At 46.8% G+C, this 23944-nt stretch overlaps 1 protein-coding gene across 10 annotated transcripts in view; it reads right to left on the minus strand.

Annotated features, from left to right (window-relative positions):
• Positions 1 to 23944, minus strand: part of PTPN3 (protein tyrosine phosphatase non-receptor type 3) — a 143685-nt gene that overhangs the window by 10881 nt on the left and 108860 nt on the right. For all 10 annotated transcript variants that reach the window (XR_005367142.1, XM_038553060.1, XM_038553063.1 and 7 more), the window contains 8 exons: positions 19258 to 19444; positions 19009 to 19086; positions 17727 to 17783; positions 16535 to 16691; positions 14752 to 14912; positions 3469 to 3559; positions 3083 to 3144; positions 879 to 1025 (listed from right to left, as the gene is read on the minus strand). Coding sequence is in view for 9 of the 10 variants with exons in the window: in XM_038553060.1 (XP_038408988.1) it covers positions 879 to 1025; positions 3083 to 3144; positions 3469 to 3559; positions 14752 to 14912; positions 16535 to 16691; positions 17727 to 17783; positions 19009 to 19086; positions 19258 to 19444 (940 nt within the window). In the remaining variant the exon portion in view is untranslated. The remainder of the gene's footprint in view (positions 1 to 878; positions 1026 to 3082; positions 3145 to 3468; positions 3560 to 14751; positions 14913 to 16534; positions 16692 to 17726; positions 17784 to 19008; positions 19087 to 19257; positions 19445 to 23944) is intronic.

The following is a 23944-nucleotide window of genomic DNA, read 5'->3' on the forward strand; positions in this document are numbered from 1 at the left end:
CTGAAGTCCTTTGCAATCCACAGGGCTCTGCAGAATAAGTAGGAATCCTTATTTTGCTGTTTCAGGTGAGAGTGTAGACTGTTCTCAAACATACTAGTCGTTCTATCCTGCATAATTTGATTTTCAGCCTGGATCAATTTGGTATTCCGAACTATGTACCAAGGAGAAAGGCCTCGGAGGAAGCTGCACACAAATCATTCAAAGCAGGTGGCTCAAAGTTAATTTATATCTGATTTTGGAATGGGTTTCTGAATAAATGTTTCATAATGAAGTTATGTTGATGCATGCACAAGTTAGAGGATGCACAACACAGGTATCCCTTGCACAGTGACTTCTGTTATACAACCAGCGATCTGCTCCTCTGGAAATGCCTGCCCGCTAAGCACAGTGTGGTGCCCATCACTCTCCTAATCAAGCCCTTATTCCTCTTTGTGCATCGGGTTTTGAGGCAACCCAAGTGAAGGCTGACAGAGGTTACAACTTCTCCTACTTTTTTATGGCCACTGTGGCACCCCACACTGTTCTTTTCAGGACCAGCGCTTGTCCTAGGTGGCTGAGAATATAGTCAACACAGGGGTTCTGGGGCAGGTGAGGGGAGGGGAGGCAAGGGGAATTGCCTTCTGGCTTGTTATGATGGATCTAAGCTAGGAGTGAGGGGCTGTTGGATCACTCGTGAGCTCAGGGAAGGCCAGGGAGGGAGCAGGAGTGCTGAGGTGCCCATCACTGGAGGTGCCTATCAGTAGCTCTGTAAAGGAGTCTTATGGGTCATTTACAGGCTGGACCAGAGGACATTTAAGACCCTTTCCAGGTCTGAGATTCAGGTTCCACAGAGCACAGTGTGACATGGCCACACTGGAACTGGAAATCAAGCCACTTACCCGTCCTCGCTCTGTGAGAGTCGTCAACATGACAATGAGTGACAACTTCTGATCCCAGACGACTTGCCAAAATTGTGCACAGGTGTGTGGCAGGGGACCCTGAGCAGCAATGTACTTGTTCACAAGGTTAGCAGCAGGAATTTCCATCTGGCAAGAGATTGTTAAGGCATTAGTACCTGTCACTGCGACAAGGTGGACACGGAACTGGATCTTAAAGACTCTTCAAGTTGATCATTGATGTCAGTCACATCAGAATATCCTATCAATTTACAGCCAATAAGGAAAATCAAAGAAAAGGCTATTTCTAAAAATCCTTGAAAGACCCTTGGCGTAACACTAGCATTAAGCACTTATGCTGTTTGACACTCAGGAGGCAATAATCAAGAAATGTGCCTACAAGAGGGCAAGAATTTTAATGACCTTTACTGCTGTATCCTAAATATAATCCATAGTGGCCATCTGTATTTTCAGCAATACATACCAGCCCTCATGCTCCAAATCTTTCCCCAGACAGGGCTTTCTATCAAAATCCATTTACTTTTCTTTGAAGCACAGCCCATACAGGTTTATGCCACCGCAAATGCTGCACTTAGCTCTCTGCGGGGCCGCCAACGCTTGTGTCACTGAGTTGACCTCCACCCAGCCTTCCTGATGTAGGATCGACACAAAACTGCATGTGTTTAAGGTCTACAACACGACGCTCTGATAGACGCATATGTTGTGAAATGATCACCACAATCTAGCTAATGAACACATCTACCACCTCAGTTACCACTCGAGTTGATTAACGTTAAACGTCAAAATGTTTTCAACTGTCCTCAGTGTCTCTCCCCCATCCTGGTTGGTCTGCTTTGACTTCTTCCCTCTGAACTGAGTCATTTCTATGAAAAACGACGCAGAACCTGCTGAGCTTTGAAGTGACACTGTGATTCACTCATTCTTAGGTGGGGAAGGCAAACAGAGGCGCCTAATTCATGGTTTGGTTGATGCTTGGGTAAATGGCTTCATCAACCCTTAGTGTCCCTACATCCCCATGATCAGAGAGATTGGATCACCTGACCTTGCTGACCTCACCAATTCTGATGCTCTGCTGTCAAGACACCAGGAATGGTGAAGTGAGGATCAATGAATTCCATAGGTGTTTTGGAATAAATGGAATCACTGATAAGACCCATTTTTTTAGGGTAGTTCTTGATACTTTGCTGTAACTTAAGAACTTGAGAAATCCTCTGTTCATTTAGAGCAGGGGTTGGCAAACTGTGGCCTGAGGGCCAAATGTAACTGCCACTTTGCAAGCTCAGAGTCTTTCTTTTTTCAAAGATTTAACTTGTTTACTCAGAGAGTGTGAGCAGGGGAGGGAACAGAGGCAGAAGGAGAGAGAGAGAAGCTCAAGCAGACCCCATGTGAGATGTGGAGCCTGATGCAGCGCTCCATCTCATGACCTTGAGGATCACAACCGGAGATGAAATCAAGAGTCATACACCTATTTGAGCCACCCAGGTGCCCTGCAAGCTCAGAGTGTGTAAAACATATTTTTACATGGTGGTGTTTTAAATGGTCATGTTAGTACCTAAGTAATATCCTCCATTTTGCCACGGCTTGCAAAAACCAAAATATTTATCACTTGGCCCTCTACAGAAAAAGTGTACTGACCCTGGTTTAAATGAAGAAACTGAGATTCAGAGAGCCCAAGTAAGCTGCCCACGATGCATTTTCAGGGTGAAAAGAATGCCCTTCCTACAACATGTGATATCCTGTACCTTTTCTGTTGAGATTATATGCACAAGCAGATTTTTTACCCCTTATTTTTAGGTGGGATGTACGGTAATAATGTGGGAGGGGGGTGGAAACACAGAAAGTTACAAGCATAGCACTGGCAAGGGCCAAAAGAAAACAAAAAAAACCAAAACCCCAGAACAACAGAAAAAATAAAAAAGCCCAAAATGTCCACAGCTGAGGCCAGAAGGCATGTGAACTTTGGGGATCCGGGTTCTGGTCTCACCTTCCGTGAGCTTTGTGACTTTTCAAATTATTTAATCTCTGAACCTTAGTCTTGCCCTCCGTAAAATGGGACTACGCTGCCTTCCCTCAGTGGCTGCTGAGGGGCTGAAATGAGGGGGTTCGTCCACGGCAAGCCCCACCCGTGCCACGATCGCGCTCGTGACAGTGATCAACGTGCTCCGGGGTCCAGGTTCTTGACTTACGTTCACAGAACTCGCATTAATATAATCCTCATTTCCCTGCAACAAGACCCGGGTGGTGTCATCTGCGGGGGAGAAAAACAACAACAAAAAAATTTGCCGATTATCCCGAGCGTTATTTTTATCCTGCCAAGTAAACAAGAGTTCAGTGCGCAACCCCATCTGCAGCTCTCGCCTCATTAGCATCAACACGATTCCCCAACTGTTCCGAGTCTGACATGGCGGCAATAAAGACGGTGGTGTTTACAGACACAGTGAGAATCGTTCCAGAATACCAGACAATCTGTTTTAAAAAGGGAAACATTATCTCAGCGTGTTGGGGGGGCGGGGGGAGGCCTGGGCTGGTGGCGGTGGAGGAGGGGAGGGAGGCATTCACACTGGGTACTCACAAGGCAGCACATCTTTATAGCGGTTTTTGTCCAAATTTTGAGGCAGCTTTGCAAACGTGATGGCCAGACCGGGCTTCTTTCTATAGAGTTGCTATATAACAAATACAGAAGTGAGAAAAAAAAAAAAAAACAAAAAAAAAAAAACCCAAACCCAAAACACCAACAACCCAACACTGCAAAAGACAGCTATGGAGGGAGTGAGGAAATCTACTTTAACAATAAAGTCTACCACTCCTGGCACTAGATCTTAGCACTTAAAAGCGATTAGATGCTTTAATTAATTAGTTGAGAGAGTGGGGGACGGGGGAGGCAGAAAATCTCACAGAGCCTGACAGGGGGCTCGATCTTACAACTCTGAGATCACGAACTGAGATAAAATCAAGAGTGAGATGCTCAACCGACTGAGCTACCCAGGTGCCCGTGGGTACTAGATTTTAAAAGAAAACTCTTCCTAATGAGGAATTTTACACTCCCATGAGAAACAGACTAGATTCACTTTTTTTTTTTTTTTTTTAAACCTAAGGATCTTTGGGGAAAAGGAAGTCATAGGAAGGGGTCTGAGTCATAGATAATGGAACGTTGGTAAGTAAAACCTCGCCTTTATGACAGTTATTTGACAAATGCTAGGAGCAAGTAGAGAAAGGAAAGGATCCTGACTCAAAGTTGCATGGAAACCATTTACATTAGTCTAGGAACATTTCCCTCTGGTTCAATGGAAGGAACCAGCTTCTTAACTAAAGAACAAGAGCATTTCATTCATCATTTCAGAAGTCTGTTTCTACAGCAAAAAACGGTAAACTTCATTTAAACAGGCATTTCCCTGTGCATGTAATAGCTAGCAAAAAAAAAAAAAAATGCAATTCAAACCACCTTTGCACATCTCTAAGCACCTATGGGCACACTGGTGCGGCACCTGATAGGATTCTGGCAACGGCTCGTGGAGGTACCCTTACTTTGCAAGCAAGACACAGAGATCAAATATCTTGCTCACAATCACGAATGACAGGCTGAATTCAGATCTGACTCAAAGCTTGAGTTTTCTTTTTCTTTGAAACCAGACTATGGAGGTGTGGTTGTCATGTACGATGTAGTACATACTTCATGTATACAACTTGCTGAGTCGGGTGGGGATAAGTATATACCAGTGAAACCACCACCACCACAAAGGCCACAGACACATCCATTCCTTACCAGTTTCCCCTGCTCTTGGGTTTTCTTTTTTTAAAAACATTTTTATCTATTTATTTGAGACAGAGCATGAGTGAGGAGGAGGAGCAGAGGGAGAAGTAAACTCCCCACGGAGCAGAGAGCTCCATGTGGGGCTCAATCCCAGGACTTTGGGATCATGACCTGTGCTGAAGGCAGATGCTTAACCAACTGAATCACCCAGGCGCCCCTAGAGTTTTTTTTTATACAACTGTTTCTCATTCTTTGAACTAGAGAGTGAAAAAGCCTGAGTGAGCAGAGAAGAGAGGCAGAGATGGAGAGAGAGAATCTTAAGCTGATTCTGCGCTGAGGGTGGAGCCCCACCTGGGGCTCGATCTCATGACCCTGAGATCATGATCTGAGCTGAAGCCAAGAGTTGGGCACTCAACTAACTGAGCCACCCAGATGCCCCTTGCCAGTGGTTTTTTTTTTTTTTTTTGGCCAGTGTTTTTTTTTTTAAATTAACTTTATGAAAGTTTAAAAACAATGCGATTTTTTTTTCAATATTGGAAGTGTTCTTTTCTTCCCCCTAGAAAATCTGGGAAATTCAGACAGGTTTAAAGAAAAAAATATTACCAGTAATTTCACAACCCCCAAAACAACCCTTTTCATATGTTTTCTCTAATTTTCTATGCATACATGCATACAAATAAACATAAGTACACATGTAAACATGTAAGACAGACGTGCTACATTTTTAAAAATAAAAAATGAGACTCAACTACATATTAGCACCTCCTATACTATGTTCCATGGAACCTGAGCATTTTGAAAGACGCTAATAAGTATTTTAGAGAGGGATCCCTGGGTGGCGCAGCGGTTTGGCGCCTGCCTTTGGCCCAGGGCACGATCCTGGAGATCTGGGATCAAATCCCATGTCGGGCTCCCAGTGCATGGAGCCTGCTTCTCCCTCTGCCTGTGTCTCTGCCTCATTCTCTCTCTCTCTCTCTCTGTGACTATCACAAATAAATAAAAATTAAAAAAAAAAATAAGTATTTTAGAGAAAGTTTCAAGGTCAAAGAAATTTGGGAAATACAAGCCACCTGTAGGTTCTATGACTCTCCAAGAAGGCCAGCCCTAAAGTACTTTATCTTAATTCTGATTACCTGAGCATTTCTCAAGCTAATTTGGAGGCCATGGAGGAACTCACATCTCCTAAGAGGTATTCTGGGAAATACCACCATAATTTTGAAGGCTGTTTTTTCCTCCTTATTACAGTGTCTACTTCCCTGTGCCATTAAATCTTCTAAATATTCTCGATATAAAATGATGTTTTCCCTGTATTAATTTATATTCTCATAATTGAACTCTTTTTCTTTTTAAAGATTTTTATTTATTTATTCAGGAGAGACACAGAGAGAAGCAGAGACATAGACAGAGGGAGAAGCAGGCTCCTTGCAGGGAGCACGACGTGGGACTCGATCCCCCAACTGGGATCACACACTGAGCCAAAGGCAGACACTCAACCACCGAGCCACCCCGGCGTCTCTTATAACTTAACTTTGACTCTACTTTTTTGATTGGGCTGTTTTCAATGTTCTTATTCTTATAAATTTCCTGGAGAATTACTTCAAAACATATTTTTAGGGACTTTGATACGTATAACTAAGTTGCCCTACAGGGATGAATGAGAATGGTTAGTCCATCAAATTGTGGCCAAAATCATCAATGTGTTTACAATTTGAAGAAGGCTGAAGAGTATTTTCCCCCCAGTGTTTTTGCAAATTGTATTTCTTGTTTTGTAAACTGACCTCTGGGAGTCTGCGTTTCTCTTATTAGTTTTTTTTTCACTAAATAAACAAGCTGCATAGAAATCACCAGGAGAGGATTAGCACTGAGTTTTGGCAACAGTAATTGTTTCAGGTCTCATGCATTTACCAAATGTTTAGAATTTGCAATCTCTCCCCCAGCTCAGCTACTGAACTTCACCATTCAGGTTCATAACCATCAAGTAGCCACTGAACAACTTCTTACACATTTGCCAGCTTTAATGGACAGAGACCATTCTAGAAATAAATTTATGATTTATGAGAAGGTTTGGTCTGATACTGTAAGGAGAATATCTGAGTCAAATTTCCCAAAATGACTTTTTGGTTCTAACTGCATGGAGGTAAAATCCAATTAAGTGAATATAATCAGTAAAGCTAAGCCGGAGGTTGAAAGATTTTTTTCCCCCCAAATAAAAAACCATAAATGTAATCAACTTGAGATGGTCTAACAGAAAAGCACAGATGTAACAAAAGGTGTTAAGTACAGTACATGAATAAATATATCTTAGCAATAATGATCTGTTGATAAGATTAAGGTACTAAAATAAAATAGCAGTGTTTAGACATTTTTAAATGTGCATACCCTGGGTTTATCTGACAGGAATGCATAAAGATTCATATCAAAGAAACTTCTTCACAGCAAAGTATTTTTTTATTAGCAGAATACTGGAAACAGCCTGAAAATTTCCCAATAGGGAGAAAGAAGTGTTGCATTAAATTATGGTACCGTCATACCACAAAACGATGGGCAATGAAAAGAATAAGATTAAAGTGCAGATTTGGAATGATATGCATTCATCTATTTTTAAGCGAAGAATGCAAATCACAGAATAAAGTGGTGATCCCTTCTGTGTACAACAGCACACACACATAACGCATATATAATGTATATACGTGTGCACTTTTGTGTATAAAACATATTTGCAAGAGCACCAGAACAAGTATGGAAGGACAGGCACCGAATTGTTTTTTGTAAATTGTAACAAACAGAGGTAAACAAGAAGGGAGTCAGGAGACAATTCTACTTTGGCTATTCCTGAATTGCCTGAATTATTACAATGCAAATTCTTTTTTAAAAAGTCTTAAAATTTAGTTAACATATAGTGTCATATTGGTTTCAAGTGTAGAATTTAATGATTCATCACGTACATACCACAGCCAATGCTCATCACAAGTGTCCTCCTTAATACTCATCATGCATTTATCCCATCGCCCACTCCTCCCCTCCGGCCGAATTCTTTCTTTTTATGATTTTTTTTTCTTTTCTTTTTATGATTTTAGAGAGAGAGAGTGTGTGTGTGTGCATAAGAGTGCAAGTGACTGGGGAGAGGGAGAGAATCTCTGCTGACTGCTGAGCATGAAGCCTGATGCAGGCAGGGCTCGATCCTACCGCTGTGAGATCACCACCTGAACGGAAACCAAGAGCTGGATGTCCAACTGACTGAACCACCCAGGAGGCCCAGCCAAAATAGTTCTTAAATTCAAATGACTAAATGAGGAAAAAAAAAAAAAACTAGAATAAATCTATACATAAAATTTTAAAATTCAACCAAAAGCTGGGTGAACAGGGAGATGATTTTGGGGGGCCTTTAGAAAGTAGGACAACACACTCATATTCATGTCTGCCTCGCCAAGATGAACACTGAACCCCATTTCTACTGAACTGCTTCCTAGTCATCCACTTAGCTTCTGAAGGTGTTAAGAGTTGGATTTCCACTTCCTTTAATTTATTGGCCTTTTCTCGAGATCTTGTGAGTTGCTCAGTAGGCTATGCAAACACTACTCTGAAAAGGGTGGTCCGGGGTGGAGAGTGAGGGGTTGGAAACCCAGATGTGTCTTCCCAGAATGGTGAGGGATGGAGGGAAAGAAATTAAAGTCCCACAGCCCCCTGTCTGGAGGCGACCTTTAGAGCAGGCTCTTTCAACTACTACTCATTATAAAAGTATACTTGGCTTCGGTTATTCCCAGGCTGAAGGTATGTGAGGCAAGCAAGAGCTCCCAGTCACGGCACCCTTCAATTGTGCCCTAAGACAAGAGCAACCGGGAGGCTGGAAAGGGAGTCTCAGGGGCAGAGGGTTAGAAGTTTTATAAAAAACTATTATTTTTTAAATCCTATAGTGCTTTGTTCTCATCTTACCGGACTGTAGTTCTAAGAAGCTGTGAAACCAAGGGTGAATGATAAAAACATCAGCTGAGAAAGGGTTGCCGTGGAACAACCATATTTAAGTTAGCACCAATATCAGTGGCCCTGGCCTCCAAAGACAGAAAGCTGAGCAGCGGAAACTAGATGTCTCCAACACAGTATCGCAGGGATGGGTAGGATGTGTGGCTTTCCAGCCTAAACATTTCTTCTTCTTCCAAAGATCCTCTAATATTAGAGAGAGGCCATCAGGAGAGGATTCTGATCTCCCCAGACTACTGGCCCAAGCAAAAGTGTGAAATGTGGTCGCCATCCTCGGACGAAGGCTTCAGACACCCCACAGGCTCTGATCCGTGGATGCTGGCAAGGCCCCGCACGGGGCAAGAGAACATTTTGTCAGCTCTCTCACGGGAGAAAAGGAGAATTCTCGAAGGCTGAGAACCCAAGGGGGTGGGGCTGGGGGTAGGGAGAAAAAAAAGGAGGGGGAGTTGAAGGGGCAACAGGCAAGGAGAGCTCAAACAGTAGAAAGGTTCCTTTCACACCCTCAGCAACGACCAGGATCTACTGAAGGGCAAGGATTTTTCAAACAGCTGCTTACAGCCTACTTCCCGTATCAAGCAACCAACAGCGGTCTTCATGGAGGCAGCATCTTGTTTGCTTTGTCCATTGCCATAAACCCTAGGCCAGGAATCCCTGGGTGGCGCAGCGGTTTAGCGCCTGTTTTTGGCCCAGGGCGCGATCCTGGAGACCCGGGATCGAATCCCACATCAGGCTCCCGGTGCATGGAGCCTGCTTCTCCCTCTGCCTGTGTCTCTGCCTCTCTCTCTCTCTCTCTCTCTCTGTGTGACTATCATAAAAAAAAAAAAAAAAAAAACCCTAGGCCAGCACTGGACCTGGCACACGGTAGGTGCTTCATCAAAATGTGTAGAGCGATGGAGCAGTGGGATCTGCAGCTTGAACAGAGGGTGCAGACCACTGAGTAAAGCATGACAAGAGGCGTCACGGAGCCATACAGGGAAGCCGAGGGTGCGGGTCTTGAGAGGCTGTTTCCCTTGTAGTACTTTGTAGACATAATTCGCTACTCAGGGGTGATCTGTCTACACTGGGGACTTCCCCTCTCTTTCCCTTGGTAAGAGAAAGATGGTACCTGACCCAGCCAGAGGGCAAGGGACGCTGTCTGGAGGGGACCTGAAGCCTCCCCTTATATTCCCATAAAGGTTTGCTGAAATAAACACTATTGCTAGTAATTTGGGGACCTCCAAAAGCGCTACACAGTCCCAGATGTAGATCCCCCCAGCCTGGGATTAAGCATTCCTTTGAGTCCTTTTCACACATAAATACAGGATAATGAGTTGGGGTGACACTGCCTTTAAAGGGCTTCCGGAATTTCAAACGCAAAGCCCTCCCACTTGCTTTCTGTATTCTACAATTATGAAACATTTTCCTTAAAGAAAAAAAACCAGGAAAATTCTTAAATGCTTTTTTTTTTAAGGTATGAATTCTAATTGTAATTGCCTTCACTAATTCCTACATGTGTCAATTTGAACCTCTCATTAAGTCTTCAGCTACCTCAGTCCTTCCAAATCGACTTTTATAGTAGTCATAGGAGCCAGTGAGTCACTAGTTTTCACACTAATGGATGTTTCCTGTAAGGGGGATGTAGGAGGGGCTTCAGGAAAAATGGGTCGGGAGAGAAAAAGCTCTGGGTTTCGTAGAGGAGGACAATGATGCTGAAGTGCAATGGGTGGGGGTTTCTGAGCTGGAGTCCTGAGGTCTCTGCTGTATCAGTGCAGAAAGGGAGGAGCACAGAGGTTCATTTCCTATTGTCCTCACTCCAAATGTCCAAAAAGAAGTCTTCACTGGACAAGAAAGAGGCAGAGAAGTTACACATCACTTGGTCACCGCATGGGAACGGGCGCAAAAGTCCTTTGCTGGGAAGCTGGTTCTCAAAGGACACCCCTCCCCTTGCTTAAATAGGTCAACCCAGGGAAAGCATGAAACGAGCCACAGAGTTTCCTTTGCAAAGAAATGAACCTGGGGCCGACTTAATGAGTTCCTTAACAAAAGAGCACCCTGGAGATGGTAAGACTTGGAGCGTGCAAACCCCAAATCTTCCCCTTTAACGTGAGACAGAGCGACGCCCTCGCTTGGCTGAACCAGGTAGAGTACTGAGGCAGTTAGATGCCAATCTGTAGCTCCCGGAGGGAAGGGCTCCGATTGGAGGCTGGGTGAGGAGCTGGGGGAGCACCCAGCAGTGGTGAGTTCGGACACTCGCTAGACGTTAACAGGTTCTAACCCTACCTCTGTCCCACCGGCCACTTGACACGAGGCAAGTCCCCACCCCCCCAGCCTCATTTTCTCCATCTACAAAGGTGCCCTCCTAAAGTTGCGAGAATCAACAGAGACAACATATGTGCAACATACTTGGCAGATTCCAAAGTGCTACAGAAATGCTAATAATTATTAAGCGTGATTTTATCGCAGCTGGGACCGAATGCTTTCTGGAACACATTAGTAATTGTTTACCAAAAGCCACGGGAGGGATGGGGAATTCCCCTAATGAAAAAAATGCTTCCAAACAAGCTTTGCTGAAAACCAGCTAGCCATCACAGGGGGTATTGCATCCACGGCCCGGCTACACCAGGGCAGGCCCTTAGCTGACGCTAAGGGGGTGGGTAGTGCGGGCACCTGCTAGGGACCAGCCCCCCCCACCCTGCTCCTGCCAAGAGCACAGCCCCCATCAGATATGCTGCCACCATCTGCCAATGGTACTGGAGAAACAGGTGGAAAACCAGAAAAGCCAAGACGCTGGAGTCAGATAGCCCAGAGTTCCAAACCCAGGAGACACGACCACTTCTTATATGGAGACTAAACGTGTTGTTTATAAATAATAATAGTTGTTACTCTTTATTGCATTCTTATCATGTGCTAAACCATGCGTTGAGTATGTATCTCATCTAACCCTTATAGCCAACTCATGAGCTCCCCAATTTATAGACAGGGAAGTAGAGGGTACAGAGAGGTGAAGGGACATGCTGCCTGAGGTCACGCCGGGAGTGAGCGACAGAGCCAGGATTTAAAGCCTGGCTCTGTGTGGCTAGATTGCTTCTCAGATCTTTTCTAGGTCTGATGCTGCTGGACTATTCTAATAACAACTCCCACACGTAAATGCCACTTTGTTGTTTCCAAAGTTGTATACTTGTTAAGAGAACAAGCTCCTGAATTAGCTTGTCTGGTTCTAATCGGGCTGAACCATTTACTGTGCAGTAAGCTCTCTGAGACTCTGATCGCTCATCAATACAGTGGGGAGAACAGTTCTGTGAGGCGATGCCCCCCACAAGGTGCTTGGCACATGCACTAAGTGCTCAATTAAAGGTTTCCCTTTGTAGTCATTTCCTGTTTGATCTGGTTTCCTTGAGCATTCCTCCCCTCTAAGGAGGTGTGGGAGACATCTTCCTCCTTCTATAACAGGGGTCGTTATATTATGTTCCACACTCTAGGGTTCCTTGGTTGGGGGGGGGTAGTGTGGGGAGATCAAGAAGGCAGGGCTCCAGGTACCCCACCAGCTCCATCAGGGAGCAGCTCTGGTGTTACCTATTTTGCAAAAGACCATAGTTAAAAAGAGGGTTTTTCCCCCACTTGATTTCTAGGAAACGTATAGACTGAACGAAACGTGCACATCCTAAAATGTAACCCTAAAATTTCTAAGGTCTCCATTTCTCATGCTGCTGTCCAACTGTAAGCTCTAAAGAGGACACTTGACATGGGCAGCAGTGGTACAGTCCCCACTCTGTGGTCCCCCTGGGGCAGCGTGTCCATCAGAAATCTCCCGCCAATCTTGTGAGGAGGATCAACAGCCAGGCCCCATCCCCATGCGTGCGGCTCATCCAGCAGCTGTGGGCTGAGCCCCATTTCACAAGCACCTGGGGGTATATTCCATGCAGGCGGTGGGTCAGTGGGTCACCCTTGGAGAGACACTACTCAAAACTGCAGGGGATGGCGGGTACTTGTCTCTCAAGTATTTTTGAACCTCTCAGTGAAGGTCGGTTGAACAGTGCTCAAGGAAAATCTTACGTGGGATTCCCATATGTAAAACCAAAGCGGAGCTGGCCGCATGGAGGGGGTTTCCCGGAGCACTGTGGAAGACCACGGTTAAGCTCTTTTTCCCTCTTTGAGGACCCACAGTGCCTCCTTGTGGACAATCCGATCGAGGACAGAGGTGCGCCATTCAAGGACTCCCAACACCTGGAGACTCCTCCCAGGACTCCTTGTGGCACTGCTCAACCCAGGTAGGTACGTGTGTTTCCCTGTACTACCTGACACCTTAGGAACTTAGTCTGCCTTCAGGCTGTGACCCTCCTGGCATGACCTTCCCTCCACACTTAATCCCATCCATCCTCTTAATACATCTCACCCCGGAGGACCTCCTGGAACCACCCCCGCCCCACCTCCATTTCCTAGGGAACATACGTCCTACGTAAGGAAATCTTGCCCTATCCTTGGTCTGTAGCTGTTTCAGGGACTCGTGATACATCCCCCAGATACACCAATTTTAGACCATTAGCTCCTTGGGGCCAGAAATCCTCTCTTCCCCTGTGTTCCTGACCCAATGTTTGGCATGTGGTGAATACCTAACACAGGCTCGCTGAATGAGCCCCTCCAAAGTGTCTCCCCGCCTTTCCGAACCATCCCCTCCAATGCCAAGTATTTATTCATATTCTGCAACCAGCTTTTATCTTCTCGTTTCAATGATTTTTGGAGAGTGTTTAAAAAGTTGAGTTTTACAGTGTTTACAATGTATATTTCAATTTTGAACTTTTTTGCAGTGCAGGGCCCGACAACATAACCTCTACGTTTTTGTCCTTCAAAATCTTCAATCAGTGTAGCCTCCTGCAGGACACTGGAAAGAGGGGCTGCTCCTCTTTGTAGATACTCAGTGCCTGTCTACTACTTCTACCAAGTAATGGTAGTACTCCTACCCTCTTACCCTGATTTCATTTCCACAAGATAGGAGGTTATTTTTTGTTTTTTGTTTTTCTCGGGGTGGGGTTAATTCTCATCTTTTATTTCTAGTTTTTTTTTTTTATACTTTCTACTATTGTTTGGATACACATTGCTCTAGTAACGCACATTATCTACATGCTACTCCTTAAGCCATTATAAACCTTTCTTTCACTTAAGAGTCTTTGCTTTATGGTGTTTGCTCTTCAATATTGAGGTCACTTATGCTTTCCTGAATCCATATGGGACCACATGCATTTGACAAACTTCTCAGTTTTGCTTTTGTGACTTTTCCCTTTCTGTAGCTTTCCAAATACAAATGGCATTGCTGACATCTGCGCTTGAACCGAATCTGGACTCTTTCCTAATTTATGAATCCTGACTCTGTAAGTAGTCGCTAATCACGATCTATTTTCTTTTAATGGTCTATGTTAGGTTATCCTCTTCTGTTATCCTTTATGGCATGAACTACTCTTCTTCTACCTTTAAAAAATTTAGAAGATACACACACTCCATTTTCATTCTGCTAGCAATCCATCCGTGGACTTAAAAACCGAATCTCCTGTGTTCCCACTTTGTTCTGGGAGGGCCCTGAACTGAGCTGTGTCACAGGCTCAATTCTATGACTAGAGGTTCCTCCTGCAGAAGGAAGACAGGGTCTGCCTCTGGATTCTACTTCCGTTCACACGGTTCTGGGGGACCCGGGCAGGCCGGCTGCTCCGCCCTTATGGGATGATGCTACCTACCTGCTCCAAACTACAGAGGGTGTCTGGTGGGGTCAGGGACTGGCTGGCTCCTCCGCCACCCTCCGGGGCTCACCCACACTGCCTCTCCAGCACCTTCCACTGCCGAGCATTCTGAGCTTTTGTGTTGGCAGCTAAATACGCTCAGAGTCCCTCCTCCTCAATTTCTGACACGTTTCTCCATGGCTACGGAGCATTACTAGGTAAGAGGGTGAGGCTGAGTTCAGCACCAGGCTGTGGTCCCGTTCCCGGTGTTCTGGGCCTGCTCTGCTGCCCTGTGCTCTGAGTCCCCTGCTGTGTTCCCATGACGAGCACAGGCTGCCTGGAGACTTGGGTCACTCAGCAGCATCCGAGCAGCCCACGGAGACATTGGGCTGCTGTGGCTTCCCCACAGGCCCAGGACATGGCCCTTGTGGCCTCTTACCTCAAACTGGATCAGCACCGTCCCGCTTTCAAGGCCCTTCTTTAGCTGGTCCATGGATCCCTCCAAGGTATCCCCACCCTCTGGGCAAATGGGGAAAATGGCCTCTGGGAAAAGCTGGTTCAGCTCATCGTCGGATTTGATGTCAGTGAATGAGTGGACAGCTGTAGTGAACAAGAAAGAGTGTGTCTGGCAGGGGTAGAAACGTTCTGGTTGATCGGTTTCCTCAAAAAGAATTATACTTACGACACCTGAATGCAGATGGTTTAAAACAGCTTATTAAACGATTAAGCTCATGGTAATCACTTTCACCAAAGACACTACTTCTTGAATGATTCAGTAAGTGCTAATTATACAAAATGACATACTAATCTTTCTGGTTAGTCTTAAATGATGGTGTTTTGTACTTAGAGCCTTTTGACAAAGGTAAGAGAAAGGGAAAGTTTTTTTTTTTTTTTTTTTTTTTTGAGAGCGAGAGCAAGAGAGAACACAAGCAGGGGAGGGGCAAAGGGAGAAGTGGGCTCAACCAACTGAACCACCCAGGTGCCTGGAAAGAATGCTTTTAAAGTGGGGTGACTGGGTGGCTCAGTGGTTGAGCGTCTGCCTTTGGCTCAGGGTGTGATCCTGGGGTCCTGGGATCAAGTCCTGCATCGGGCTCCCTGCAGGGAGCCTGCTTCTCCCTCTGTGTCTCTCCCTCTCTGTTTCTCTCATGAATAAATTAAATATACATATATATATATATATATATGTATATTTTAATGTTTTTAAAGAGACCTCACTTTTTTTGCTTTTGTTCTGACCTGGTTACTCTTCCACCCACCTGTCTCTCCTTCTATTAACAACATGGTCCCACAGAGCCCAGGCGACCTCTACCTCAAGGCCATTGTCAGGTGGGAGGCTGTGGCATCAAGGTTTGGGGGGCACGGGAAGGGATCTGGAGAGATCTGGTGAGGCCTCACACATGCAGCACAGCTCTGGGCTTGGAGATTTATGGAAGCAGAGGGAAAGCAGGTATGAGGGGGACCGGGGGCTGTACGTACACCTGTGCAACCAGAACAGAGATGTGGCAGGGCCTCGAGTTACACACACATTTACCTTCAGTATTTTTAACCTGGGCAGAAGGATCCAAGGACTCGGCTTGTTTTACAACAACAACAACAACACAAATAATTGTATTTAACAGCGGCCATCCTTCAAATGCCCACCAGGTATCAGGAAGCACTCTAGGTGCTTTCCAAGTATAAGCATCATTCCATCTTTGCTAGAACCCTGTGACAGAGTGGTTATCGTGCCCTTATTCTACATCGGAGGGAACCGACGCACATACTTGGGTAAAAACTTGCTCGAGATCCCTCAACCCAACAGAGGTGGAGGCAGGATCACCCCGGGGACAGCCAGGCTCCTGCCCCACTTCTGCTTTACCGACGTCAACAGAACCCAACACTTTACGAAGGGGCTGAAAAAGCAAACATGTGCAGGGCCAGACGGCGAAGGGAGGGGCGTAATGTGGGGGGAGTGGGCCTGGGAGGAATCAGGGCTCGTGTCCTGGCTAGAGGGGGTGGGTAGGTGCTGCCTACCTCCAGAGCACTGGCCCTGAGGGGCTGGGCCCCGCGTGGGCGCATCTTCACATTTTTCAAGTGAGAAGTCCCACATCCTGGTTGTCAGGCGAAAGGTCTCCATTTTCCAGTGCTGGCTACGAGCTCAACATTTTCAAAACCACGGAATGGGCCAGAGAGGGCCCTGCTTCCCTGAGGCCCCGTGGCTCCTCCCCTGCGGTGGCTGTTACCTTTCCTCCGGATCACCAGGGCCAGCTCCCGCGTGTGGGACTCCCGGCTGGCTTTGATGAACATCACCACCTGGTCATGGGTGTGCTCTGAGATGTCCCGGCCATTGATTAAGACGATTTGATCCCCTTCGTTCAGCTTAGGAATGCAGGTGTCCGCCTGGGTGGAGAGGAAGAGCGAGTTTCTTCGGTTACCATAACACAATCCTCAAGGGCAGGACGCGGGCGCTCTCGGAGCCCAGACACCTGAGACCAGGTGCGGGTTCTGGTCTCCCTCGGGGGCGGCCGGGCCATTATTTTTACATCCGCTGCTACGCGGACGTGGTCGCTGGTTGTGGGAGTCTAAAGAAGTGCTGCTCACGACCTAAGTCATGCGGCATTTCGGAATAAAGCTACGCAACGTACTGAAGCCATTTCTCTACGAGAGCCAACCTTCACCTATTACTGTAATGTCGTCACCGCGAGGCTTCTGATCTTTTGTTTTCTCGATGTGCTGCTAGAAAATGGCTTGTCAGCCGAACGTGAGCGTTTGTCTATCTTGCGGTGGAGAAAGCCTCTGTCAGCATAAATAACCCCAAAGGCAGAAGCCAGCACGGAGAGAAGAGTGCACTGAACAGTGTAGGAATGGAAGCCCTCCTGACCTGTGGGGCCATAAGCAGTAGGAGAAAGCAAACTACGTGCTGAAGGACCACTTACGAGTAAAACCCCCGAACTAGTTCCTCCTTAGGAGACGCAGTGAGTGACTCTTGGCTGCTCATCTGCTCCAGAAAAGCAAATCCTCTGAGGAGGCCTACACGGAGCGCAGAGGGCAGGGTGCTGCTGGTGGGACGGTGGGTGCACGTGCACAGAGTGAGCAGAGCAACACACTCTGCGCCTCAGTTTCCTTTTCTTGAGAGTACTTCTGAATGTTAAAGTGCACACCAATCACTCAGGAATCTTGTTAAAAATGCAGACTCTGGTTTGGGAGGTCTAGGGTGGGGCCTGAGATTCCGCATTTCTAATGAGTTCCCAGGTGATGCAGGTGCTACCCTGACTAGCAAAGTTCTGGAAAAACATGGGTTCCACACTTTCTTTCCATCTATATGCATGCATTTACACACCCCCTTTGTTGCTGGCAGAGAAACAGGACACAGAAATAGGAACGTTAGATTTAATAGAAAACAAACGTAGGCGAGAACGAAATATGTTCACTTACAGGTGACTCTGGGTTTATCCTTGATACCACAAGAGGCATCTTTTGATCCACTCCTCCCTATAAACATGTTAAATTAAAAAAAAAAAAACAACAGAAACACTTGAATAGCTCATAGCAACAAAGACATGCAGATACTGCTGACACATGGAGGGTTCAAATTCCACTTTACCCTATTCTAAGCCCAGGGAATCCTTTCAGAATTACAAGTTTCCTGACTCCTTGGGGTCTAGTGGGATAACCAGAAGCCTCTCACTGCCACCCCTACGATTCCATGAACTAAAGATGAGCTCGGAGGGGTCAACGTTCTTTTTAAAAATGCAAACGTGCTTAGAGGACTCTAAAAGCACAGCCTAGAAGTACTGCTGGGAAGGGAGTTTCCAGCATCATTGGAGAGAGAAGCTGTAGGAAGTCGTCACATGCCTGAGGGCAGGTTCCCAGCACGGGGCTGGGTACAGCACAGGGACTCCGTGGTGGCAGCGGAGACCACCTGCCCTCATTCTGCTCTAACTTTGTAAAGGGCCTGAGGGTACCCAACATTTTAGGTAAGGGAGTGAGGGCTCTGGTGCAACTACTGACCTCTGCCACCACGAGGCCAAGAGAGCCACAGACCATTTGTAAATGAATGGGTGTGGCCACGTTCCAATAAAACTTTATTTTCAGAAACAGATAGGATGAGGCTTGTGGGCCAAAGCAGGCAGATGTAGGTGAAGGCCCTGGAAATGGCCCTGCAACTTGAGCTGTTTCTCTCTCTCATCGGCTTTAGTGATGCCAACAGGTTCCCTCAAAAACCCCTCTTCTGGCCAACTGTGTGTCATCTCTGAGCCCTAGTACATATTTCTAAAACGGGTTTAAAAATACCACCTTCACCGATTATAAGCACTCAGTAAGGCGACATAAAGAAGCACACAGCATGGGGCGCCTGGGTGGCTCAGTTGGTTAAGCGTCTGCCTTTGGCTCTGGTCATGATCCCAGGGTCCTGGGACCGAGCCCCACATTGGGCTCCCTGCTCAGCGGGGAGTATGCTTCTCCCTCTGCCTCTGCTGCTGGCTGCTGCCTCCTCTCTCTCTCAAATAAATAAATAACATCTTTAAGAAAAAAAAAAAAAAAGAAGTACACAGCAAGTACCAAACACAGAGTAGGCCCTTGGTGTGAGGCAGCATTACGGCCACTTTAAAACCTCCCCAGTTCTGAGGGCTGAGCCAGTTTCCTACTGTAGACTTAGGCACGCAACACACTCCTAATGGAAATTTAAAAGCCACCCTTAAAAAGACACACAACTTACCTTCAGATTAAATCCAAATTTTCCATCTTCATCTGGTGTGATGCGGATCAAAACTAGGTAGCCGTCACCATTATCATTCTGGAAAACATTGCAAAAATGATTAATTATGTTACTTCTCTCTCCAACGGGTGGTGAGGAGGTATTTTCTCTTGGTCCTAACCACGTAAGTTGCCCATGAGGCACCTCGGCACAGGAAAGCCTGAGTGGTCGCCTGGCCGCTCAGGTGCCACAGGACCCGAGCTCACCCACCTTGTCACAGTAGTACTGGCTGGAGTCCTCGGTGGAGCCCCCTTTGGTCACCCTGTGGAAGTCCTCTAAGAACTGCTGATCGACGCCCTCTGGTGAGCAGGAGCCTGGAGCATTTGAAGATGGAGACACAGAACTGGATGACTTCTGGGTCAGGCAGCTTTGTGCTGGATTGTTCTCGGATATACTCCTTCATTATGGGGAAGGAGGAGATATCTTAATAACTGGATTGACATTTTAGCAGAGCAAGCATTACTGACTTTTGGGGCCTGGCATCCCAGGGCTGTCATGAATCCCTGCAACCATAGAAGAGCTCCAAAGGTCAAGCCGAGGGCTCTGGCACACGTGGGGGCCCACTGGCCACCCTTCCCCTTGTCTGGCCAAATATCATCACATTTCGGGGAAAAGGAACAGGAGAGCAGGGAGGATCCAGGAGCTGCTGAAAACTCAGCTCCGTTCCCAGCTGCTCTGAAGGTGACAGGGAAATGTGCCAGCTACTTTGGTGGCTTAATTACTGAAGCTCACTCAGATGCATGCCTCCATCCCTTCTGAAAGCTTTTACCTTCCATTTCATTCCTGCTGTTAGCTCTGTTTCAGTAGGACTCTTGGCTGCCCCCCCCCCCCACACCCAAATAGGACTAATGTTCCACATCCAAGATTTACATTAATCCTAGTTTGCATTACTTGCTGTGACCTCCATGAATTGTCTACAATGAGGTTATACTTTCTCGCCCTCTCATTTATGTCCTCCCGTGTCTCAGAGCCCACACGGGGTCCGATATGGTAGCCCCTAGTCATATGTGGCCATTTAAATTTAAATGAAGATCAGGAAGTTCCTTGGTTGTATCAGTCTCATTTCAAAAATGCTCAAGAGCCACAGACGGCTTGCGGCTCCTGTTTTGGACACATCATTTATAGAAAAATTTTCATCAGCATGGGAAGTTCTATGAGACGGTGCTGTCTTCGAGGATTACAGACTATCAGAACTGAACACACCTCTGAGGTCCTCGGTCCAACTCCCATTTCACAGATGAAGAAACTGTGGTCTAGAGAGGCAGTGACTCACCCAAAGGCACTCAGCTTTCCCCTCATTTCTCATACAGAATCTGATGGACTGGGGTCCCCAAGCATCGCTCTCTTCCAGGCCACGCCAAGTCTGTTCCTAGGGACCCCCTCCCTCTCCACCACAGAGGGCTACGGGATTAACCATCTCAGCTGTCACTGTGTAGGACACTCGACTTCTCTGCATCACACACACCTACACTATCTCCCTTCCAGAACCACAAGCCTAGCAGAAGATGCCTTAAAATGCCTACAGCCTATAGGGTTTTCCTTACCTTCTACCGACTCTGCCACATTCTAACCTCATATGGACTCAGGAGATGACTGAGGTCAGTAGACAAGGCATTCAGTGACACATAATAGGCAAAAGACGGTTGCTGCTGCCTCATTAAATTTTTATCTCCAACCCTTCTCCATGGATTTCTCATTAAATTGGGGCTTCTCGGTTTCCTAGCAAGTTCAAATTATCTCACTCTAAATATAAAATCTGTATCATATTCACACGATAAATCACAATCTCAATTTATGTGGATATAAAAATTCAGTGACAGACCAGTGTGGAAATTACACTGCAACATGCTAGAAAAGAGTTTGGCCTTATGGCTTTCCAGTTGCTGGGCGAGGGAAGGGGTGCAACGGATGGGAAGGCATTTCAGAGACAGGATATTTGTTAAGTAAAGCTATCTCCCAGTGGTAAGTTTTCAGAGTGAAAAGGAACAAATCTTTAATTTACGTAAAGCTTTAAAAAAAACTTAAAAAATTACCCCCAGGTAGGGTAACTCCACCGTTTTAATGTTGCTAAGAGCACCCCCTGGTGGCAAGAGGGGCAACTGCTTTGACAGTCGCTAGACCAACACCAGGCCAAACCCGGTTTAGGAAACACTATTTCCAGTTCTAGGGGTGGAGCTGAACCTTTAACATGAAGTTGCGAATAGCAAACACACTATTAGCAAACGTTTGGAAGACTCTGGAGGCTGATAGTCACAGAACGGGTGAAGGGCGTATCAACAAGGAAGCAGAAGAGCAGGGTGACAAAGCAGAAGAGAACAGACTGATTTCAGTAAAATTCTAATTTTATAGTCATTATATTTAATTCCTACATTTTGGATGTATGGCTTACATCACATAAAGTTTTGAAGTATTTTTCCTTTCCAGTATAAAATGTAACAGGTCTATCTAACGCAGCCCACAGTGCTAAAAATAGTATGTTCAAAGCCATTATGCGCCCAATCCTATTTTCTGAGTAGGGATAGAGAGGTTACTTTTGGAGAGCAATTTATTAAACATATGACGATTTTTTTTCTTGGCTGATCAGCTATGTGCAGACGTTCCCTGTAGGCTGCAGTAACGTTCTGCTCAGCGTGGAGGCTGGACAGACAGATGGTGAGGAGGACATCAAACGAGAAGCAACAAGAACGTGGCAGCTGGATGGATGCCAGGAGTGAAGAGACCAAACCAAGTGGGCTTCCTCCTTCCTTGGGGCAGAGTGTGAGGTGCTAGTGAGGGGGGGATGAGGGACGAGGGGAGCTGCCGGGGGTACCTGGGTTCTAGGGAAAGGAGTAGGGTGAGCCGGAGCAAGAAGACAGTGTGGGCTGACAAAGCCAGTATCGGGGAAGTGGTCTGTCCCCGAGGCAGGAAGGGAGCACTCTTCAGAGTGCTCAGGGGACTCAGGAGGGACTGTCACTGAGGTCTGGGAGCCAGAGCAGCCAGCGGGGGACTGACCACCTCCAGCTCCCTGGGGAGAAAGGGGCAAGGACAGACCGATGGGCAGACCAGGGGGTAGTCACCCTGAGGAAGCAGATGCTTCAGAACTGCAAGTGCCATCAACAGGTATCAGGAAGAGAAGCCATGCCAAAAGTCATTTCTCAGAAGAGAAGCAAAGCCAAAGAAGTTATAAATGGCAGGACTGTCCACGAAAGGAAGCCTCCTGCGTGATGCTTCTCTACACTTCCCTAAAGCCTACGAAAGGACGATGACCTCTACCCTCAAGCAGTGCTCCACGGAGGGTGTCCGGCTCTAACTGGGTGCCCGGGGAGGAGGCGTGAGCTGTGTCATGTGATGGGACAGGGGCCATTGGTGTCACATTGGTGTCACATTTCTCTCTCGAGCCTATGAGCTTCTTCAGGTTGGAACAGACCTTCATCCTCTTTCTCTTTTTCTCCTAGTACATATGACAGCCAGGCACGCGGCAAGTGCTCAAGCCAGGTGCTGAGTGCATGAAGGTGCTGAAGCATCTGGGCTTGGCCGAGTTACTCTAGAAGAGCACAGAACTCACTCGGTCCCCTGGAAGCAGGGTGGAAAGGTGGGCTAGAAAGTTCCCCGCTCCTGCGAGCTCAGAGCTTCTGAGAGTGGCACATTCCTATAGGTCCCCTGAGGCTCTTGTTAAAATGCAGACTCTGATTCAGCAGGCCTGTGGTGGGCCTGAGGTTCACATTTCTTTTCTTTCTTTTTCTTTAAAGATTTTATTTATTTATGCATGAGAGACGCAGAGAGAGGGGCAGGGGCAGAAGAAGAGGCAGGGAGGCAGGCTCCCTGCGGGGAGCCTGATGCGGGACCCAATCCCCAGACCTGGGATCATACCCTGAGCTGAAGGCAGAGGCTCATCCGCTGAGCCACCCAGATGCCCCCTGAGGTTCACATTTCCAGGGAGCACTTAGGAGATGCTGATGTCCTGGCGCTGTGGCCAGAACAGGAGTACGAGGGACTAGAAGAAGGGACACTGGCTCACTCCCAATGCCATGTTTGTGTTGAATGGGATTCCTGGAGAAATTTTTCATGTGGATTCTTATCTTCACATCAGGGTCATTGAATGGCAAACAGAATACTCTTTTCAAGTGTGGGTTATGACTTGGAGACATTCTTCATGTGATAAATGCCAAGAGCCCAAGATCAAAATGCACAAAGTTGCTGAAGTGGCTCAGGGGGTATGGTGCACATGGGTTGCTTGCTGGGCTCTCCATTTCCTCACTAACGGAATCATGGGGTATGCATTCATCCCGCACCTCAGGCTGCCCCTCAGACATTAAGACATCTCAACAGCAAGAGAGCACTTGTTACACTTCTGTCAATTCATGCTTTAGTTGTCAGATAAGTTTCCTGCCATGTGCCCTGCAGCAGCACCCACCGCATGGCTCTGCTCACCGATGACAGCATCAAAGTAGATCTGTTTGCTCTCCTCGTGGCATATAAATCCCGGGTGATGCTGTTCCTAGGCTATGGGTACCTAGCATGGAGGCGGCAGACGGGGCGTCCCACTGTGAAGACGCAGGAGTTTGCCCTGTGACCATCTGTCCATCTGTCTGTCCAACCATAGCAAATACTCACTGAATATATACCAAATGCCAGGCATCATGCCAGGTCTGGGGGAAGGAGAGGTGAACAGGGCACTATCCTTGCCCTCAAAGAGCTCAATCGAATAAAATCCTCATGCTGTAACTGAGACGCTCAGACGTCTGGGGAAGAGCAGGGAGCCAGGAGAGCCTTCACAGAGGAGGGGGGCACTGGACCCGGCCTTTGAAAGACGCATCAGCAGGAGTCTTAAGAGGTATAGGGAAGAGGGAAGGAGAAGGTGGTTGAGGCAGATTACTAAGAACAAAAAAGACAAAACAGCAGCACGTGCAGAGGCATG

Source organism: Canis lupus, chromosome 11, assembly GCF_011100685.1.
Source record: "Canis lupus familiaris isolate Mischka breed German Shepherd chromosome 11, alternate assembly UU_Cfam_GSD_1.0, whole genome shotgun sequence".
Classification (NCBI taxonomy): domain Eukaryota; kingdom Metazoa; phylum Chordata; class Mammalia; order Carnivora; family Canidae; genus Canis; species Canis lupus.